The 17,419-nt window shown below is 42.3% G+C and overlaps 1 protein-coding gene across 1 annotated transcript in view; it reads right to left on the reverse strand.

Annotated features, from left to right (window-relative positions):
• WNT2 (Wnt family member 2) overlaps positions 1-10,706 on the reverse strand; it is a 46,354-nt gene extending 35,648 nt beyond the window's left edge. The window contains exons 1-3 of the mRNA XM_010389336.2: positions 10,323-10,706; positions 7,971-8,197; positions 2,471-2,748 (exon numbers count right to left, since the gene is read on the reverse strand). Coding sequence (XP_010387638.2) covers positions 2,471-2,748; positions 7,971-8,197; positions 10,323-10,405 — 588 coding nt within the window. The 5' untranslated portion in view covers positions 10,406-10,706. The remainder of the gene's footprint in view (positions 1-2,470; positions 2,749-7,970; positions 8,198-10,322) is intronic.
• Positions 10,707-17,419: the final 6,713 nt, after the last annotated feature.

The raw sequence follows: 17,419 nt of genomic DNA on the forward strand, positions 1-17,419 counted from the left end.
AATATAATATAAGGTATATATAATATAATATAAGATATAATATAATATATATATTATATATAATAATATATATATAATATAATATAAGAAAAAAATCATTATAAATTCTGCTGAAACTGTGATTAAAATAAATGATACAGCACAGAGGATCTAAAATGATATTACAGTACAGAGACACATGAGGGTGCTCTAACCAACTGCTATAATAAATAAATTGTTCAAATATTGGGGAAAAATTAAGGCCCGTAGTGAATGGCAGTGATGAATTCTGACTTTTAACATTAGCTAAACAGAACAATCTCAGAATAGATGGTTTTATAAAAATAAAATATGTTGCTCTCCCCTACCTCTCCCAGTTTAAAAAGTAGATGTTCATATTGGCCAATTTGGAAAATACTGAAAAGCACAGAGAAGAAGAAACAAAGTGGACCGACGTTACCGTCAGCCCTGGGAGGTGGGGGCTTTCTAGAGACTTAGAGCCAAGCCAGTTGGAGGCTTAGCTCAGGAGGCCTGCCTTCAAACACAAGCCCAGCCTGTTCTCATTTTGATTCCACAGACCTTCTGCTAGTACGAAGCGGGAGTAGAGACTGGGGGTCTAATGACCGCAAGAAGAGAATTAGAGACGCATGTTTATCTCAATACATTTACTCTCATTAAAGTTCATATTCACTGACATCATGCATCTCCTTGAAAAAGTCTGCCCACCCACCATTAATTAAAGCCACATTTTAAAAAGTCGGCGTGTGCACTTTTATTCCAATCAAAAGTAGCCTCCTAAGTTTTGCAGAGCAGGCAGGAGAATATCTGAGGCCTGACAGCTGTTCACCTCTACATGGTGAAGAATCATGTGATTTACATTAAAAGTTGTGTTTATTCAGGGCCTAAAATATAATAGGTATGATCTATTGTCTTGAAGAGTTGAAACATTCAATATCTAATGACCTATTTAGTGAAATTAATATTTATTTTGATAAGTCAATGTTCTTTTGGATACAACATCTGACCATATGCTTTTATCTTTCCAAATAGAGAAATCTAACCATATACCCTGTTTGAACAATTAAGCAGCACACTCCTATCAAAGACACCACACTTTATAACTTATACATGCACTATCAATGTTAAGACAAAGGTCAGTGTAAATTTTTTTATCCAAATCATTGCACAAACGGTAATTACCAATAGTTGTAGGATTGCAAAACCATAGTCTATTTTCTTGGCAGTAGCGACTGTAAGTTCATAAATTCATGAAAATTAGGAATGTTGATTTTTAAAGTTCAAGAAAGGTACTATTTGTAAACAGTTCAGGTCACACTCATGTTATACCATGTGCTAAGCAAGAGTTCTTTCCTTCCAACTTCCTTTAAATGAGATTTGTTCTCTCCAGGAGCCTAGTAAGGGGGTTTTCATCCATTCTTTTCTATTATTTTTCCTATTAAAGCCCCTCCAGGGACCGTTCAATTTTATGCTGATTTTTCTTTATATATTAATATCAAACACATTTTTATGTTGTGGTGATAAAAGACAAATTATGGTTATCTCTTCCTATTGGCAATTAGATTATTCTAGAATAGTTCTGAACAAATATTTGATTCACCCAGCCAGTTAATGCTTTCCACACAAAAGTATCAAGTACAGCATTACATTCTCTAGTTATTCTGGTCGTACCACCATCCCAAAAGACATGGGTCATCAATGGGTCAGAACATTGGCATTGAAATGGTTTAATCCTCAGGTAAAGCACCCCTGGACTAGGTGTTGAAACCTGACTTTCTAGTCCTTTCTACTAATTTCCTTGTGACCTTGAGTGCCTTGAGGGCCTCAGTTTCCTCATTTAACAAATGGTGGTTAGAGGGGGAACACTGACTGGAGCCCAGGAAGTTAATCAGGTCTAGAGGAGAAGGGGACAGAATACCCTTTGGGGATCATGTCTTCCCCTGGTCCACTTACTTATCCAGCACCAGAAACAATAAGGTGGGGCTTTTATGAGTGAGACTTGGGTCAGGTTCCAAAAGAGGGCATCCCTAAATCTAGAAGAAGCCAACGAATCATGCTTGGTGAGTTGTTTTCATGATACATATAAGAAAAGATGCTCTGGGTCTTTACATCCCTTAGATATAAGCATTCAATGTGCCGTTGCTATGTAGGATGAAGCACTATCCTAACCCACAGATTGTATCTTCTGCTTAAATGATTAGTGTCCAGAGGGACCATAAAAGACTCGAATCAACACAATGCCAAACGCAATGGGTGGACTCCTTCAACTAGCTGTAGGAAGGTGGAGTGTGGGTGGGAATATTTCAACCTAGTTGTTGGTATTCTTCAGAACAAACAGCTAATGGCTAGCGGATAGTAGGGAGTTGTGACTACACAGCATTTTATCAATTCTAGGAAAGTTTAAGATAAGCTCTGCCTAAGTGGTTTATAAAGCCATGCAGCCTACAAAATGAGCACCGTTGCATTTCCATACCTTCCTGCCAGCTCTGTTGTTATGAAGATTCATCAGGGCTCTGGCATCCTTTCCTTTCCTTTCCTTGGCATCCACGAATGCACGGGCAAATTTGATCCCATAGTCAATGTTATCACTGCAGCCACCCCAATCAAAAATGCCCTTGCTGTCCTTGGCGCTTCCCATCTTCTTTGGATCACAGGAACAAGATTTTACTTCTCCTTGGCTACAGGCCCTGGTGATGGCAAATACAACTCCAGCTGAGGAGATGGCATAAACAAAGGCAGATTCCCGACTACCTGAAACAAAAATGCTTTTCTTAAAAGTGGTCCAGTAGCACTATTTCTGAATAACTTTCATAAGATAATTGTTTAATACTTGCTCTGTTTCAGACAACCTTTGCCACTAGACAACAAGGTACTGATATTCTTGAAGGGTTCTTTTCCAGAGCCTGGGCTCTTTCTTTAATATGAATCATCTCCATCTAATGTAGGTTTTTGTCAATTTAGATATCTATATGGCAGCTCTTCTTAAATAAGGAGTATCAAAGAAAAAGATGGACTTGCCCAGCTCCTGGCTTCACATTAGTCTCAAACACAGGCTTGCCCTGTTTCAACAGAGAGCTCTAGATGTCCTAGAAGAGAGGAGCATAGCATCTCTAGGCCTTTTTCTTTACTTTACAGTCTGAATGCTACAATTCTATCATTCCACAATATAGTTGGGAACTCATGGCACCATAGCTTTCCTCAAAAAATCCTTCCAAACCTCCAGGACTTACTGAAGATACTCATATGCATTTAAATTATTGAGAATGAAATACTGAATTCAAAGAAATCTAGGGACTAAGGTGGGAAGAGAATTCTGACAGTAACCAGCCCCTTGCATTAACACGGGAGAGCTTTGGCTTGGCATTGACTTTCATAAGTAATTGAGAGATTGCTGAAGGCAATATGCAATATCCTTGAGTTACATACTATATGTCTAACTATTAAGGTGAATTTACTTTCTTCTGGAACACCTGCACTAATCACTGGTATTGGGTAAAAGACAGTGAAAAGTTTTTCTTTGGTTTTTCTGGAAGGAAACAAATTTACCGCCTATAATTCGACTTGGGCAAGAACCCTTTGGGGTGCTTTCTTAGAATTGTTCTTTATTAGAGCACAGGCTACTTTCACTTACAGGCTGAAAGGTACATATTTCAGTGCAATAACTACATTAAATTATTTTAATAATCTGTAGTAACTCATAACACGGTGTTGTGGTATAGTGACAGATATAAGGCTCTTTGGGGTCCGTGTGCACCTCATTTTTCAAGTGGAGCTGTATTTCATTGTTATTAGCATGCCCTTTTATTAATGGTTGCTGCAGCAAATATATTAACAATCAAAATAGAAGCTGGACAACCTAATGCCAATGCAAGGCAGAAAACAGAGAACCATTCGGTGATTCAATATGTCAAGAGGAGTGTGACTTTTTGAACCACACAGCTGGGAGAGCAAACCACCTTTTCGCATTGAAGCCTTGCTTGTTTCCGTTTGTTATTCAGTGTTAAAATTTATTATACATCCCTTGCAATATTTGCTCTGCTAGTCTCATTATTAAAAATCAGGAAAACATATCTACACCATATTAAATGGCACTTACCTCAGCCTTCAGAAAATATTTACCCCTCAAACCTCGAACCATCAAAAAAGGAATCAATCATGCCCTGTAGTTAGGTAAAATCCATTATATGACTATTCGCCATAGGTAGCAGGTAGTCCTCTCCAGAGGGAAATATGATGGTTATGAGAGCTATTTTAAAGAGTCCCAGCTTATACTATAGAGATCACAGATATTCTAAGTGGAATTGAGATGTTTTGTAAAAGAAGGTGACTAATACATGCTAATGTGACTTAATCTCAGGTAGTGGCTTTCAGATAAACGAAACTTTTATTATATCCATTTTATAGTTTAGGAAAATACCTTTTCCATAGTTACCCCATTTATCTTCTAAAGCTTCGTTTGGGATTTAGAAGCCAGTGCCCATGTTTAGAGAGATCACATAGAGGAGGAAATTCCCAAAAGCTTAAGTATGTGGCACTAGTCTTATTTTTTAAGGAGAAAGAAGAGACATTTTATGAGGTGGTCTGTTACGGGCAAGGCATGGAAGATGGGGATGATAGTATATCAGGTAACCAGACAGTATTTTGAAAGCAACAAGAGATATAAATTGTCTAGGTGCAGAATTCATCCTGGTATAACTTGGAAACAATTACATTAACTTGTTGACTGAAAGAAAACAAATCACAATCTGCTTCATTTCAGAAATAATTTCTAAAGCAAAAATATGACTTTTCTAAATATTTGTCATTTATTATTCAAACACATTACTAAATAGCTAGATGTTCCTTTATTTAAATTAAAAATTTAGCACATTGACTGGTTTTTCATTTTACCTCCAGATGGTTTGGTACCATGTAGATACAGCCCTATGATGTTTTCAGTTAAGTGTTTAGATGAATCACTAAAACGTTATGTGTGAAGTAGTAGCACATTTCAAGAGCTGGCTTTGTAACAAAACAAATTTTTGATCTTGGGCTTCTTCTTAGAAAGATTCTTTTTAAAGCTATCACAAAATGAAACAAAATCCAAATCTAAGTGGTGACATCTATATTTCCTAATGTGTTGCTATTGAATTTTCTCTAATTTTTGTATGGAGATAAATCAAGCAATGTCTACTAAGCACATAGGCACAGTTTTTATTTGGGGTAGAGAGATTGTTACCTAGGAAGGCAAAACTCTAGAAGCTAGGGTTTCTTGAAGGTTATGGGTTGTTTGACTCTCTTTAAAGTATTTGCTTTATAAAAAAATATTTATAAGGATGAGACCTAATTACCTTTGTGTTTTCTAAGGCTAATTCTAGAATTTTGGAGGTGCATTCTTGCAGGGATATTTTTAGATTTGCTAGTTCTGTCCTTGTTTCTCTGCCTGTGACTGGTAACTGTCTGTCGAATGAGTAAATTACAAATGTTTCTCAAAATTGTTCTGTCTTACTCTGACTCTTTAAAGCCAAATAGGCAAATTTTCTCCATTTCTCTATGACCATGGGACATTTTGGTAATTTTATGTTCTTCTTATAAATGGTCTTGCCTGCTGCCTTTCCTGTTCATCTATGAGCATATTTAGATGTCCACAACTCTAGGATGTAACTTTCTCTCTAAGCAACTAATTGTAGAAATCTTTGGATAGCTTCATTGGAATTTCTTGATTATTTCCAAGATGAGCTGCTTTAGGCCAAATTCAGCCCTCCCATAACCAACACAAAATCATCACTGACAGTCATAATAGTTTGCATAAATGTTTGAGAGGGAACCTGGCCTTCTGTGAAGAATGGAAAGAAATTGTGTAGCATGACTGGTTTAAATTCTGAGTACTTTGGCAAAGTATCCTGCTTCATCTGAAAAAAAATCTGATGGAAGTATGAGTTAGAATCTCTTATTTACCTGAGGCCTAGACTAAGTTAAACTAGTTCTGCTTCCTCCAGTCCTGTCACCCAGGCTGGAATGCAGCAGCAAGATATTGTCTCACTGCAACCTCCTCCTCCCAGGTTCAAGTGATTTTCATGCCTCAGCCTCCCAAGTAGCTGGGATTAAGGGCATGTACCACCACACCCATGGGGTTTTACCATGTTGGTCAGGCTGATCTCGAACTCCTGGCCTCAAGTGATCTGCCTACCTCGGTCTCCCAAAGTGCTGGGATTACAGGAGTGAGCCTGGCTGTTGCCTCTAGTTCTAACCTCCTTCCTCTCAGCAATTCTACAGCTCTGAAGAAACTAATAGCGTTAAGATTAAGTTACAGTATTTTATGAAAGAATCCCCAGCTTTGATGGAATATTTTCTTTAGGATCACTCGTCAATATTGCTTCCTTTGATATGTGATCTAAAGGTTTTATTCAAATATGTAGACACCTTATTAGATCCAGAGATGATCGTATTATAAATGAGATGCATATCTAATTTGAAATCATTGCAAAATGGTTGTAAGCACTTTGAAAAAAAATCCTGATACGTTTTAAACACTGAAAGCCATGCATAATATAGCCAAAGATTACTTGTGCTAGATATTTGCAAACTCTCTTTAACAAGGTCTAGTTTCTTTAATTGATTCACTGCGAGATAATCTAGGTGAAGTCTTAAAATTCCATGAAGCTGAAATTTATTATTAACCTTTCAAAAATTCGCGATGTCATATCGAAACTCCAAAAGGAATGCAGAAGAATATAGTTCTTAAACTAGAGAATAAAATTGCAGAATATCGCAGTAAATTAACTTTAGGGATACTCTAAGAATGAGAGTACTACGCCCTTGGGGGATTTTAGAGACATTCGGTTATGCATTTGGCCTCATAAAACCCTAGGGCTGTGATGATTACATGATAGAAACACCCTCTGTTAAGCATTACCAAGTGCACAGTCCGGATGATTTTCTTAGGAATTGGGGGGGTAGGCAAAAAACAAGTATAAAGTTTCCTATTTTGGGGGTTTGCACATAAACTGCTGTGTTATCAGTCAGATTTTCTAATAGCAAATGGGCTGTGGTAGTTCTTGGAGAATGCTAATAATGCCAGGTTAGCAGACAGGCATTATTTGAAAATAAAATATGATTTTCAATTAATTTTCTTTGATTGTGCATTAGCTAGTGAGCTACTTTCCATATTCAGAACTTTTAAGAAGTTTACTATGTAATTAGAACATGTTTAAGGTTCCTGTTAAGGAAGAAAAAAACCTCTATGTATTCATGTTTCCCACCTCTATCCCCCATAGCTATCCTTATTGCTTAAAATGTAACTGGAAAATAATAAGTACCCACTACAAGTTTATCCACTCATTCATCATAATGAATGGACAGGGCCCGCAATACACAAGGCACCAAACAAGGTGCAGGGAATATAGGTTAGTTTCTGCTCTTATAGAATTTACAATCTGTTGGGAGGGGAAATGTTGAATTTAGTCATAGAGTGACTCAAGGTTGAGTAGCTGAATGGAAGGTGAAAAGTGGTGAGTAGAGATTTGTCTCTGCTTCTTAATAACACTTACGTGGCGTTTTTGCAATGCTGATCATCTTTTGCTGAGAAAAGATTTGAAGATTCTATCCTGATGCTCTGCTCAAATTCTTCTGGAGGAAGCCCCAGAAAGACAAGGACAAATTCAAAAGAGACTTGTGGCTCCTTCTCTCTCGTCTCTTAGAGACAAAATCTGAACCTGGAGGATGTGCTGTATTGAAGTGATGGACAGAGCAAAGAATGAAAAGACAACAGCCTGGGGTTCTACTTCTTCCTTTGAATTCACCTCTTGTAAGCCTCTAGACATGTTCCTTGATTTCTCTAGTCCTCACCTATAAAACAGGGACAATGACGCCCAACAGAACAAACTTCTGATGGAAGAAAATGCAATAGAAGATAAGCAGGGTCTCTGAAGACAGGGTGAGGGAGCTGTGCATGAGTAGAGAGCCATAGGGCTGGGTGAAGGCAGGAGACTTACTTCGGAGTAGGACCCTGCCAAAGAGGCTGTGATCCCTGTCCAGAGTGTTGCAATTCCAGCGGTGCTGGCGGAACTGGTGCTGGCATTCCGCGGTCCACTCGGCCACGCCCTGGCTAATGGCACGCATCACATCTGGATGTCGGTGACACAGCTGCCGCTGGCTGCTCACCAGGCCTGGCACATTATCGCACATCACCCTGGAGGAGCCACCTGTAGCTCTCATGTACCTATAAGGGAAAAACCAACACAGAGGTGAGGACAACGTGAACAGAGAGGCCTGACTCGGTGTTCCTGGGAGACTGAGGAGTTCAAAGCATTTTTCAAATATGAATTCCTTATCCTTCTGGTGATATTAGAAAGCAAGGGTTTTTACTTTTTAATGTAGTGGAGAAACAGCCAAGGCAGGCAAGCATAGTGAGTGATCTTGCAGAAGTTATCCCCAAAATGCTGTGATGACTTCTGTTGGACATGAAGCTAGGTCCACTAGATGATGCTCTGGGCAGGGGGACAGAGGTGAGGTCGGCATCTGGGGGAATGAATGATGGGTAAGAAGCAATGCGTCTTAGGGAGAATGTGTGGAAGACTTTTCTCAAGAAGGTTCAGATCTCAGTGACACAATGTGTCTGGACTTGGCTTTGGGGGAAGCTGACCTTAGAAGCTCTTCGTTCCCATTTATTTGACAGAATGTCTTAAGAACTGTCTGTATCTGTCTAATCAACACCTGCTGGTATCTGATGTTACACTCTCCTCACAGACAGGCTGTTCTTTCCTTACTGAAGAGCCTTTTAAATATTTCCATTTTGTAGCTCTTTTTGGCTTTTATAAAGATCCTTTGGAAAAAATTCTTTCTATTGTTATTAAGGACACTAAATGTTTGGAAGAATCAAACAGTGTTATAGCTCCATAAAGTACTTTTTGAAAAGAAACTTTAACAAAAAATTACATCATCATCTCTACCCAGATGTTCTCTATTAGTCATGAAATGTTTAGAAAGGTACCTTTTATATAACCCAAGCTGCCATAGGTGTCTTTTGAAGCGATCAAACAAGGAGAATGTCTTTTTCTTGTATTTTCATTATTTTATATGATCATAAAATCGTTACAGCTGTGACTTCCAAAAAATATATTTAAGTGACAGCTGAGAGACAATATGACAAAAAGCCTGAGCAATAAATAATGTTTATACACCCATGGAAACAGAAATAGTCATTTTATTGAAAAATGGTCAGTCTGATAAATCAATCTTTGATCCTGTGTCAGCAATGTCAAGGCTAAACGCCTCCCTGTTCAAAGCCGGCTTAGGAAGGAATTGAACCCCTCTTCCCATCAGCGCATTGCCTTGCTCCTTTGAAGAGCTCCAGTGTCTTCCTACAAATTTCCCTGCTCTAGTCTGTAATTGAGCTGAGACCCCTTACCAGATTCTTTAAAAATTAGCCCACAATAACGGGTCTCTCTGAATCAATATTTTAATATCTGTTCTGAAACTTTTAGGTGCAAGGAAATTACAGGGCTATCAACTCTATCTCTTTCCAAGACCAGAAAGTCGGCAGATGAAGAACAGTTTATAGATGGGGAGGGAATTTGCCTTTGGAACTTTTAGCGACCTGTTATGGTTCAACATTCCATCAGTATGCAAAAATAAGTAAATTGCAGACCAAAGTACAAAGGAAAGCAGCAAAGTTACTCTTTGCGGGGACGGTTGTGTACAGGGTAACATCTTAGAGACAGACCCCGGGGTTGCAGCTTTGCATTAAAGCCATAGTCTCTACCTGGAGGCAGCAAAATGTTCTTCCGCCCCACTGGGGTGAACCTGGAATGTGGAAGGACGGGAAATAATACAAAATCACACGCTTTGGGTTCTACAACTCCTGACTGCCTGAATTGGCCCGTCGATTTACCTTGAGGCAGTTTTGGGAGGGGGGTGGGGCGGGGGAGGCGGTTGTAGTTTTCAAGGTGAATTTACACACACACACACACACACACACACACACACACACACACACACACACACACACGTCTGTACTAGAGCTGGAGACCGGGCTAGCACGTCTCTCAACAGGATAAGAAATTGGCTGATTTTGCTGTCGCTCAGCTGGATCCAAATAAGCCAAACATCGGAACTCTCATTTGGTGGGGGAATGTGGTTTTATGGAGTTGTCAAAGCTGAAATGATCTTCCCGGAAAAGAGAAGGGGCTCACCATGGGGGCGATAAGAGGGCAGTAGCCAGGGTTCGGGCCAGAATCCGAGACTGCTGCGGCCGCGGGGAAACGCAGTCAGGAAGGGTCTGTGTGGCCAATGAGGTCCCCACTCCGATCTCCAAAATCCCCCCGCGGTCGCGCGCGTGTACTTACCACCATGAAGAGTTGACCTCGGGGGTGAGCCAGGTCAAGAGCAGAGGGAGCCAGAGCCAGATTCCACCGAGAGGGGCGTTCATATTAACCCCCTTGCGTCTGCATCAGGTCAGACTCCGTGTGCGGGCGCCATGCGTGCCCAGAGCAGAAGCGCTCAGCTCCGGGAGCGCCTCGTCACGGCCGCCGGCGCCTCGCCGCGCCCCCGCCCCCCGCTCGCGTCTGCGACGAGTGGCGAGGCTCGCTGATAAAGTTTCAAACGATGGGCCCGGCGAGCGATAAAGGCCAGCCCGGGCCGCCTCGCCCACAGCCCAATTCCCCAGGCGCGGCGAGCGCCTGCAACCCCAAAGCTCTGCGCGCCTCCCGCGCGCCCCTGTCCGCTCTACTCCCCTCCGGGCGCAGCCGAGGGAGGGGGTGCTGCGCCTGGCGGGGGTGGGGAGAAGCGCGGAGTTTTAGACAAGGGTGCATGAAATGATGGCAAGAGATGTCTGGGGATGAGGTGAGGCCAGGAAGGGGGAACACCGCTGCATGGTTACGAGCACACGCGAATACAGGCACCTTTAGGGAAGCTCCGGGCCAAAGAGCGTCCGTGGGCTCTAGGAGCGCGCGTTCCGGATTGCCGAGGCCATCCGCTGGCAAACAAGTCCCTGAGCGTGCAATGTGGGGCAACGAGGAAGGGGGCCGGGGGATAAGGAGATTACTATGCATGGGATACAAGAATCCAGAGATGATTCTCAACTCATTGCTTCGCTTCTCTCCCTGACGCTGGGATGAAGGACCAGCACTTGTAAATTTGGAGCTGCCGCGTCTATGCAGGGCAAGATTAGGGAGGGGCCAGGCCTCAGCGAAATGACCTGTTGGCTTTGATTCCTTGGTGCTGGGCTTATATACAGAGCCCATAGGGAGGGGAACTTGGAGGGTACATTACCCTCGGGACCTAACCCAGCAGTATCTGCCAAAGTACCCAGGAAAGATGCAGTTTTTACGCACATCCAGCTCCTCTCCGGAGCTGCGGAGCGCAAAAGAACACATAGAGAGGAACCGAGGCAGCCAGGCGTTCGCGGGGGGGGGGGGGGGGGTGTGCACCCTTGCACCTCCCGCCGCCCGGGCGCTCAGCCTGTGCGCCTTGTGGAGGTTAAGGGACCCTCGGTCCTGGACCTGGACCCCCGCTCGGGCCCGCGGGTGGAGCATTTTGAGCAGTAGCTGGCTTGTAGCAGCGCCGTTTATCACCGGAAAGGAAGGAAGACCAGGAACTCGTGGCGGCCGTGAACTGTTCCATTGCTCTTTTCCTGGGGTGGAGGGACTCACTGCCCGCCCGAGGAGCGTGCTCTGGGGAATAGAGTGTGCGCCTGTGTGTATGTGTGGGAGGCGAATTGTTCGCAGGGCGTGGGGGAGGGGGTGCCGCCCAGATCGGAAGGACGGGCTCTCCCTCTCTCCCGCCCACCCTCGGGCCTGGGCTGGCCAGAGCGTCAGCCCTCGCCGGCCGCTAGCGCGGTGAGAGGCTGGATGAGGCGAAGCTCAGAGACGCCAAAAACCTGAAAGATGCTGTCATCGCCACCCCCTTCCCCCACGCTGGTCCCTGGCAGGTCCGGCCCCTCCCAGGCTGACCCAGATACATCCCCGTTTGGGTCCGGAAAGGGAGGGGAGGGAAACAAGCACCGCGCCACCCACGACTCGGGAAGAGAGGGCTCCTCGCCAGGGCCGCTCCGTATCGCTGGGCCGCGACCCAGGGAAGTTCGGTCTGCGTCGGTCGGGCGGGAGGTGCAGGGAGGGTGCATGCGGCGGCAGGCGGCGGGGCGGGGGAGAGTTTCTGCTCGCCGTGTGTGCACGCCGGCCATGGAGAGGGTATGATAGGCACCGGAGAGCAACATGTCTCTCATGTACCTCCATGCTTCTGCTCACAAACCTCTTTCCCCCATGAAGCAGGGGAATAAACTAAAGCTTACCTCCACCCTTCTTTGTCCCGCAGTTTCTTGAGGTAAATCCAGACACTTGGGAAAGAAAAGGTGGTTGGCTCCCAGGAAACATAAACATTGCCAAAATCCAAAATTTCACTTCTACCGTGAATAAAGTAGGAGTGTAGATGTGTATGTTGGGAAAGGTAGGCAGTTGTATGATTCTCTCATGGAGAATACGATTTGAAACCACCTAAAAACTCCAACTCAAGTTCCACCCATCTCAGCACATCGTGTCCTCGCAGCTAAGGGGTGTTAGAAGTACATGGAATGTGACCATCAGCTTACAGGCCCTTCCTCTCCGCCCAGGGAATTAGTGAGTGGCCAGGAGACCTGCCCTTCAGTTGATGGTGAGGCCAATGGAATGACCTAAACCTGAAACAGACCTCCTGGAAAAGGAATGGACCATCCCCAAAAACTAATTAAATCCACGCCAGAGGACCTCATCCTGGGGCAGGAGGAGGAGGGGTGCCACATGTCTCGCAAGAAGAAATTGGTTTTGGAGAAAGGCAAAAGGCTGAAAATGTTCGAGTGAAGCTAAATCCAGATGTGAAAAAAGGGTCCACCCAAACACCCCTTCCTGACCTGTCTAGAGGCCGTCTGGACTCAATGACTTGTCTCTTCCAGATCTGTGATTCCATTTCCCTCCCATTCTCCACCCCTTTCACTTATGAACCGTTACTTAGCTCCAGCATAACTTCTTGTCGTGCCAAGAAGGCCTTTACTCACTCCTTGTCTGTAGTTATTCTCTCAATGGACCCCTTCACTTTGAAGATAAGGTGTTCACTAGTAGACATAGTTAGGAAATGCTCAAGAAAGTTAGGAGGAAAGAAGGTTACAGCAAACCTTACTTCTTTTACAATCAAAACTACCATCCTAAAGAAGAGTTAATAAATAATGAAGTAAATTGCATATGACTTCAGCCTAGCTATAGCAGATGATGAGGTAAGGAAAGAAAGGGTCAGAGTGTCTTTAGATTTATTAATTTAAACAACTGATTTTTGATTCCTTCAATGAGAAATCTCAGAATTGACTGTAAAATTCATTTACAGTATACAGAACCCAATTCTGTTTCTGGAGCTTAATGTTAGTTTGCTTATAACTTCAGTATAGCACTGTAGCCAAATGAGTCAGTCTATTTTCTTAGTTAGATCCATTGTTTGTCTAATCTCCCAGGGCAGTGTAAGAGAACTCATTTACTACTGAGCCATCTCCACCCTTTAAAAATGGAGAGTTTCCTGACTTTTTAATGATTGCCATTCTAACTGGTGTGAGATGGTATCTCATTGTGGTTTTCATTTGCATTTCTCTGATGGCAAGTGATGATGAGCATTTTTTCATGTGTCTGTTGGCTGTATGAATGTCTTCTTTTGAGAAATGTCTGTTCATATCCTTTGCCCACTTTTTGATGGGGTTGTTTGTTTTTTTCTTGTATATTTGTTTGAGTTCTTTGTAGATTCTGGATATTAGCCCTTTGTCAGATGAGTAGATTGCAAAAATTTTCTCCCATTCTGTAGGTTGCCTGTTCACTCTGATGGTAGTTTCTTTTGCTGTGCAGAAGCTCTTTAGTTTAATTAGATCCCATTTGTCAATTTTTGCTTTTGCTGCCGTTGCTTTTGGTGTTTTAGACATGAAGTCCTTGCCCATGCCTATGCCTATTAAAAAGTCAGGAAACAACAGGTGTTGGAGAGGATGTGGAGAAATAGGAACACTTTTACACTGTTGGTGGGATTGTAAACTAGTTCAACCATTATGGAAAACAGTATATTCCTCAAGGATCTAGAACTAGATGTACCATATGACCCAGCCATCCCACTACTGGGTATATATCCAAAGGATTATAAATCATGCTGCTATAAAGACACATGCACACGTATGTTTATTGCGGCACTATTCACAATAGCAAAGACTTGGAATCAACCCAAATGTCCATCTGTGACAGACTGGATTAAGAAAATGTGGCACATATACACCATGGAATACTATGCAGCCATAAAAAAGGATGAGTTTGCGTCCTTTGTAGGGACATGGATGCAGCTGGAAACCATCATTCTTAGCAAACTATCACAAGAAGAGAAAACCAAACACCGCATGTTCTCACTCATAGGTGGGAACTGAACAATGAGATCACTTGGACTTGGGAAGGGGAACATCACACACTGGGGCCTATCATGGGGGGGTGAGGGGGGAGGGATTGCATTGGGAGTTATACCTGATATAAATGATGAATTAATGGGTGCTGACGAGTTGATGGGTGCAGCACACCAACATGGCACAAATATACATATGTAACAAACCTGCACGTTATGCACATGTACCCTAGAACTTAAAGTATAATAAAAAAAAATAGAAAAAAAATAAAAAATAAAAATGGAGAGTTACTTCTCAACCAAATAGTCATTTGTTTTGCAGTCTGAACTGGCTTCTTCCTCAGGCAGTAACTCCTAAGATAGCCACTCACTAACCAAAGGATAAGTGATAGTATCAATCATTTAAATCTCATTGTGCCGTTAAATTAACGTGTACCAAAGTCTTTTGCTTCCAGCCATGAGAGAGTAACAAGTACCTGAGTAGCTCTCCTTCTCAGGTATTGGACAGTAGGCCCCACACGGCTGTGACCCTTGAGAGAAGGGAAACATATTGGGTTTGCTCCACAACTATCCTGTAATTGTCCAGATTTTTCTGCTGAAGAGAAAAACGTTTTTCTAGAATGTAGGAAGGTAGAACACAGGGAAGACAGAAGTTTCAGTTAACGGGGGAGAGACTGGAGTTTTGGGTTGTTGAAGCAGCTGAAATTTCTGAAGATAGGTAGTTATGGAAAAGAGACTCCCCCACAAGTCTACATGGAGATTCACCACCAGTCTTTGGCCAACAGCTAAGCTGAATATAGACATGACAAAACTCTGCAAGGCCTAACAGAGATTACCTGCTACATGTAGTGCATTCCTGCTACATGTAGTGCATTGTTGAGAGACATTGGAGTTCCATCACAGCAGGGCAGAGACCTCATTGAGCATTTCAGGGATTCAATTGAGATGCTAGAAAGGCCTTGCCTTAAAAGCAATAATCAGGCGAAAAAGCATGTCTTAGAGCAAAATTCAAAATCTTGTTCCTCCATAGCACAAACTGTAACAAAGAATAATATGAAATCAGACAGGACCAGGGAAATTTGTAAGAATGAAACAACACCCATTAAAAGAAAACGACATGATACAGACTCCCTACAATGGATAATTAACAATAAAAAATTTAATAGGCTGGACACGATGGTGCACGTCTATAGTCCCAGCCACTTGGGAAGCTGACAAGGGAGGATCACTTGAGCCCAGGAGTTCAAAACCAGCCCAGGGAAATATAGCAAGACTCTGTTTCTAAACAAACCAAACAGCAAACCCAACAAACAAATATAGACAAGTGAAAAACACACAAAAGTAACCTATACTGAAGAGAAAGCAGTCAATAGAAACTGATCCTGACATGGCCCAGATACAGGAGGAATTGGCAGGAAAGAAATTTTAAAGTAACTATGATAAATATGTTCAGGTATTTAAAGGAAAATGAATGAACAAGTGGAAAATGAACAAATAGAGAATCACAGTAGAAAAATGGAAGCCAAAAGAAGGAAATGAAAATTCTAAACCCCATTAGTACAATTATCTAATTTGCAAAATTTGTACTTTCTGAAATGGAATTCCAGAAAGAAAGCAGAAAGAAAATGGGGCAAAAAAATATTTTGGAAATAATGCCCCAAATTTGGCCCAGATGATGGGAAGCATACATTTACCAATCTAAGAAAGGTGGAAAATCCCCAAAAGAATAAATACTCAGCATATCACACTGGCACACACCAAACTATTTAAAGCCATAGATGAAAAATCTCTAAAGCAGCCAAAGGAAAAAGATATATTAAATATAGGAGAACAAGAATATGAATTACACCTGGCTTTTAATCCGCAACAATGGAAGTCAGAAGACAATGGAATGACATCTATAACATGCTAAAAGAAAAAAAAATCCACATAGAAATCTATAATCAGTGAAAATACCCTCTGCAAATGAAGTGGAACTCTTTTCTTGCTTCTTCTTCTTCACTTAACCTTTGGAATAAGAACCACATTGCATGAATAAGAGCAAAATGAAAACAGAACAGCCTGAATAAAGTCTAAAGCCAACCCTAGACAGGATCAAGATTTTCCAATGGTACTTTTTTTGCTATCCAAAAAAAAAAAAACTCCACCCTCCATGTTTTGTTTTGTTTTTTTAAGACAAAAAAAAAAAAAAAAAAAAAAAAAAAACCCTCCAGGCTGGAGTGCAGTGGCATGATCTCAGCTCACTGCAACCTCTGTCTCCCTGGTTCAAACAATTCTCCCTGCCTCAGCCTCCTGAGTAGCTGGGATGACAGGTGCTCACCACCACACCTGGCTAATTTTTGTATTTTTTAGTAGAGACATGGTTTCAATATGTTGGCCAGGCTGGTCTTCAACTCCTGACCTCAGGTAATCTGCCCACCTTGGCCTCCCAAAGTGGTGGGATTACAGGCATGAGCCACCACATCTGGCCAACTCCACTCTCCTTAAAGGAACATAGTATCGGCCGGGCACGGTGGCTCAAGCCTGTAATCCCAGCACTTTGGGAGGCCGAGACGGGCGGATCACGAGGTCAGGAGATCGAGACCATCCTGGCTAACACGGTGAAACCCCGTCTCTACTAAAAAATACAAAAAACTAGCCAGGCGACGTGGCGGCGCCTGTAGTCCCAGCTACCTGGGAGGCTGAGACAGGAGAATGGCGTGAACCCGGGAGGCGGAGCTTGCAGTGAGCTGAGATCCGGCCATAGCACTCCAGCCTGGGTGACAGAGCGAGACCCCGTCTCAAAAAAAAAAAAAAAAAAGGAACATAGTATCATTCAGGATCTCCACAAATTTTCAGCAAATTAAAAATTATTTTTTAAAACCCCAAACAAAACAAAACCTAGGAAATAAAACAACAGAAAACAGAAATGGACCCACAGGTAATTTAGAGTTCTGGCTTATCTGAGAGGGACTCCAAAATAATTAAAAATGTTAAAAAAAAAAAAAAAAAAAAAGAACAGACAATTTTAAGAGAGAGTTGGAATCCAGACAGAAGACTTAACTAAAAATCCAGG

Source organism: Rhinopithecus roxellana, chromosome 6 (assembly GCF_007565055.1).
Source record: "Rhinopithecus roxellana isolate Shanxi Qingling chromosome 6, ASM756505v1, whole genome shotgun sequence".
Taxonomy (NCBI): Eukaryota; Metazoa; Chordata; class Mammalia; order Primates; family Cercopithecidae; genus Rhinopithecus; species Rhinopithecus roxellana.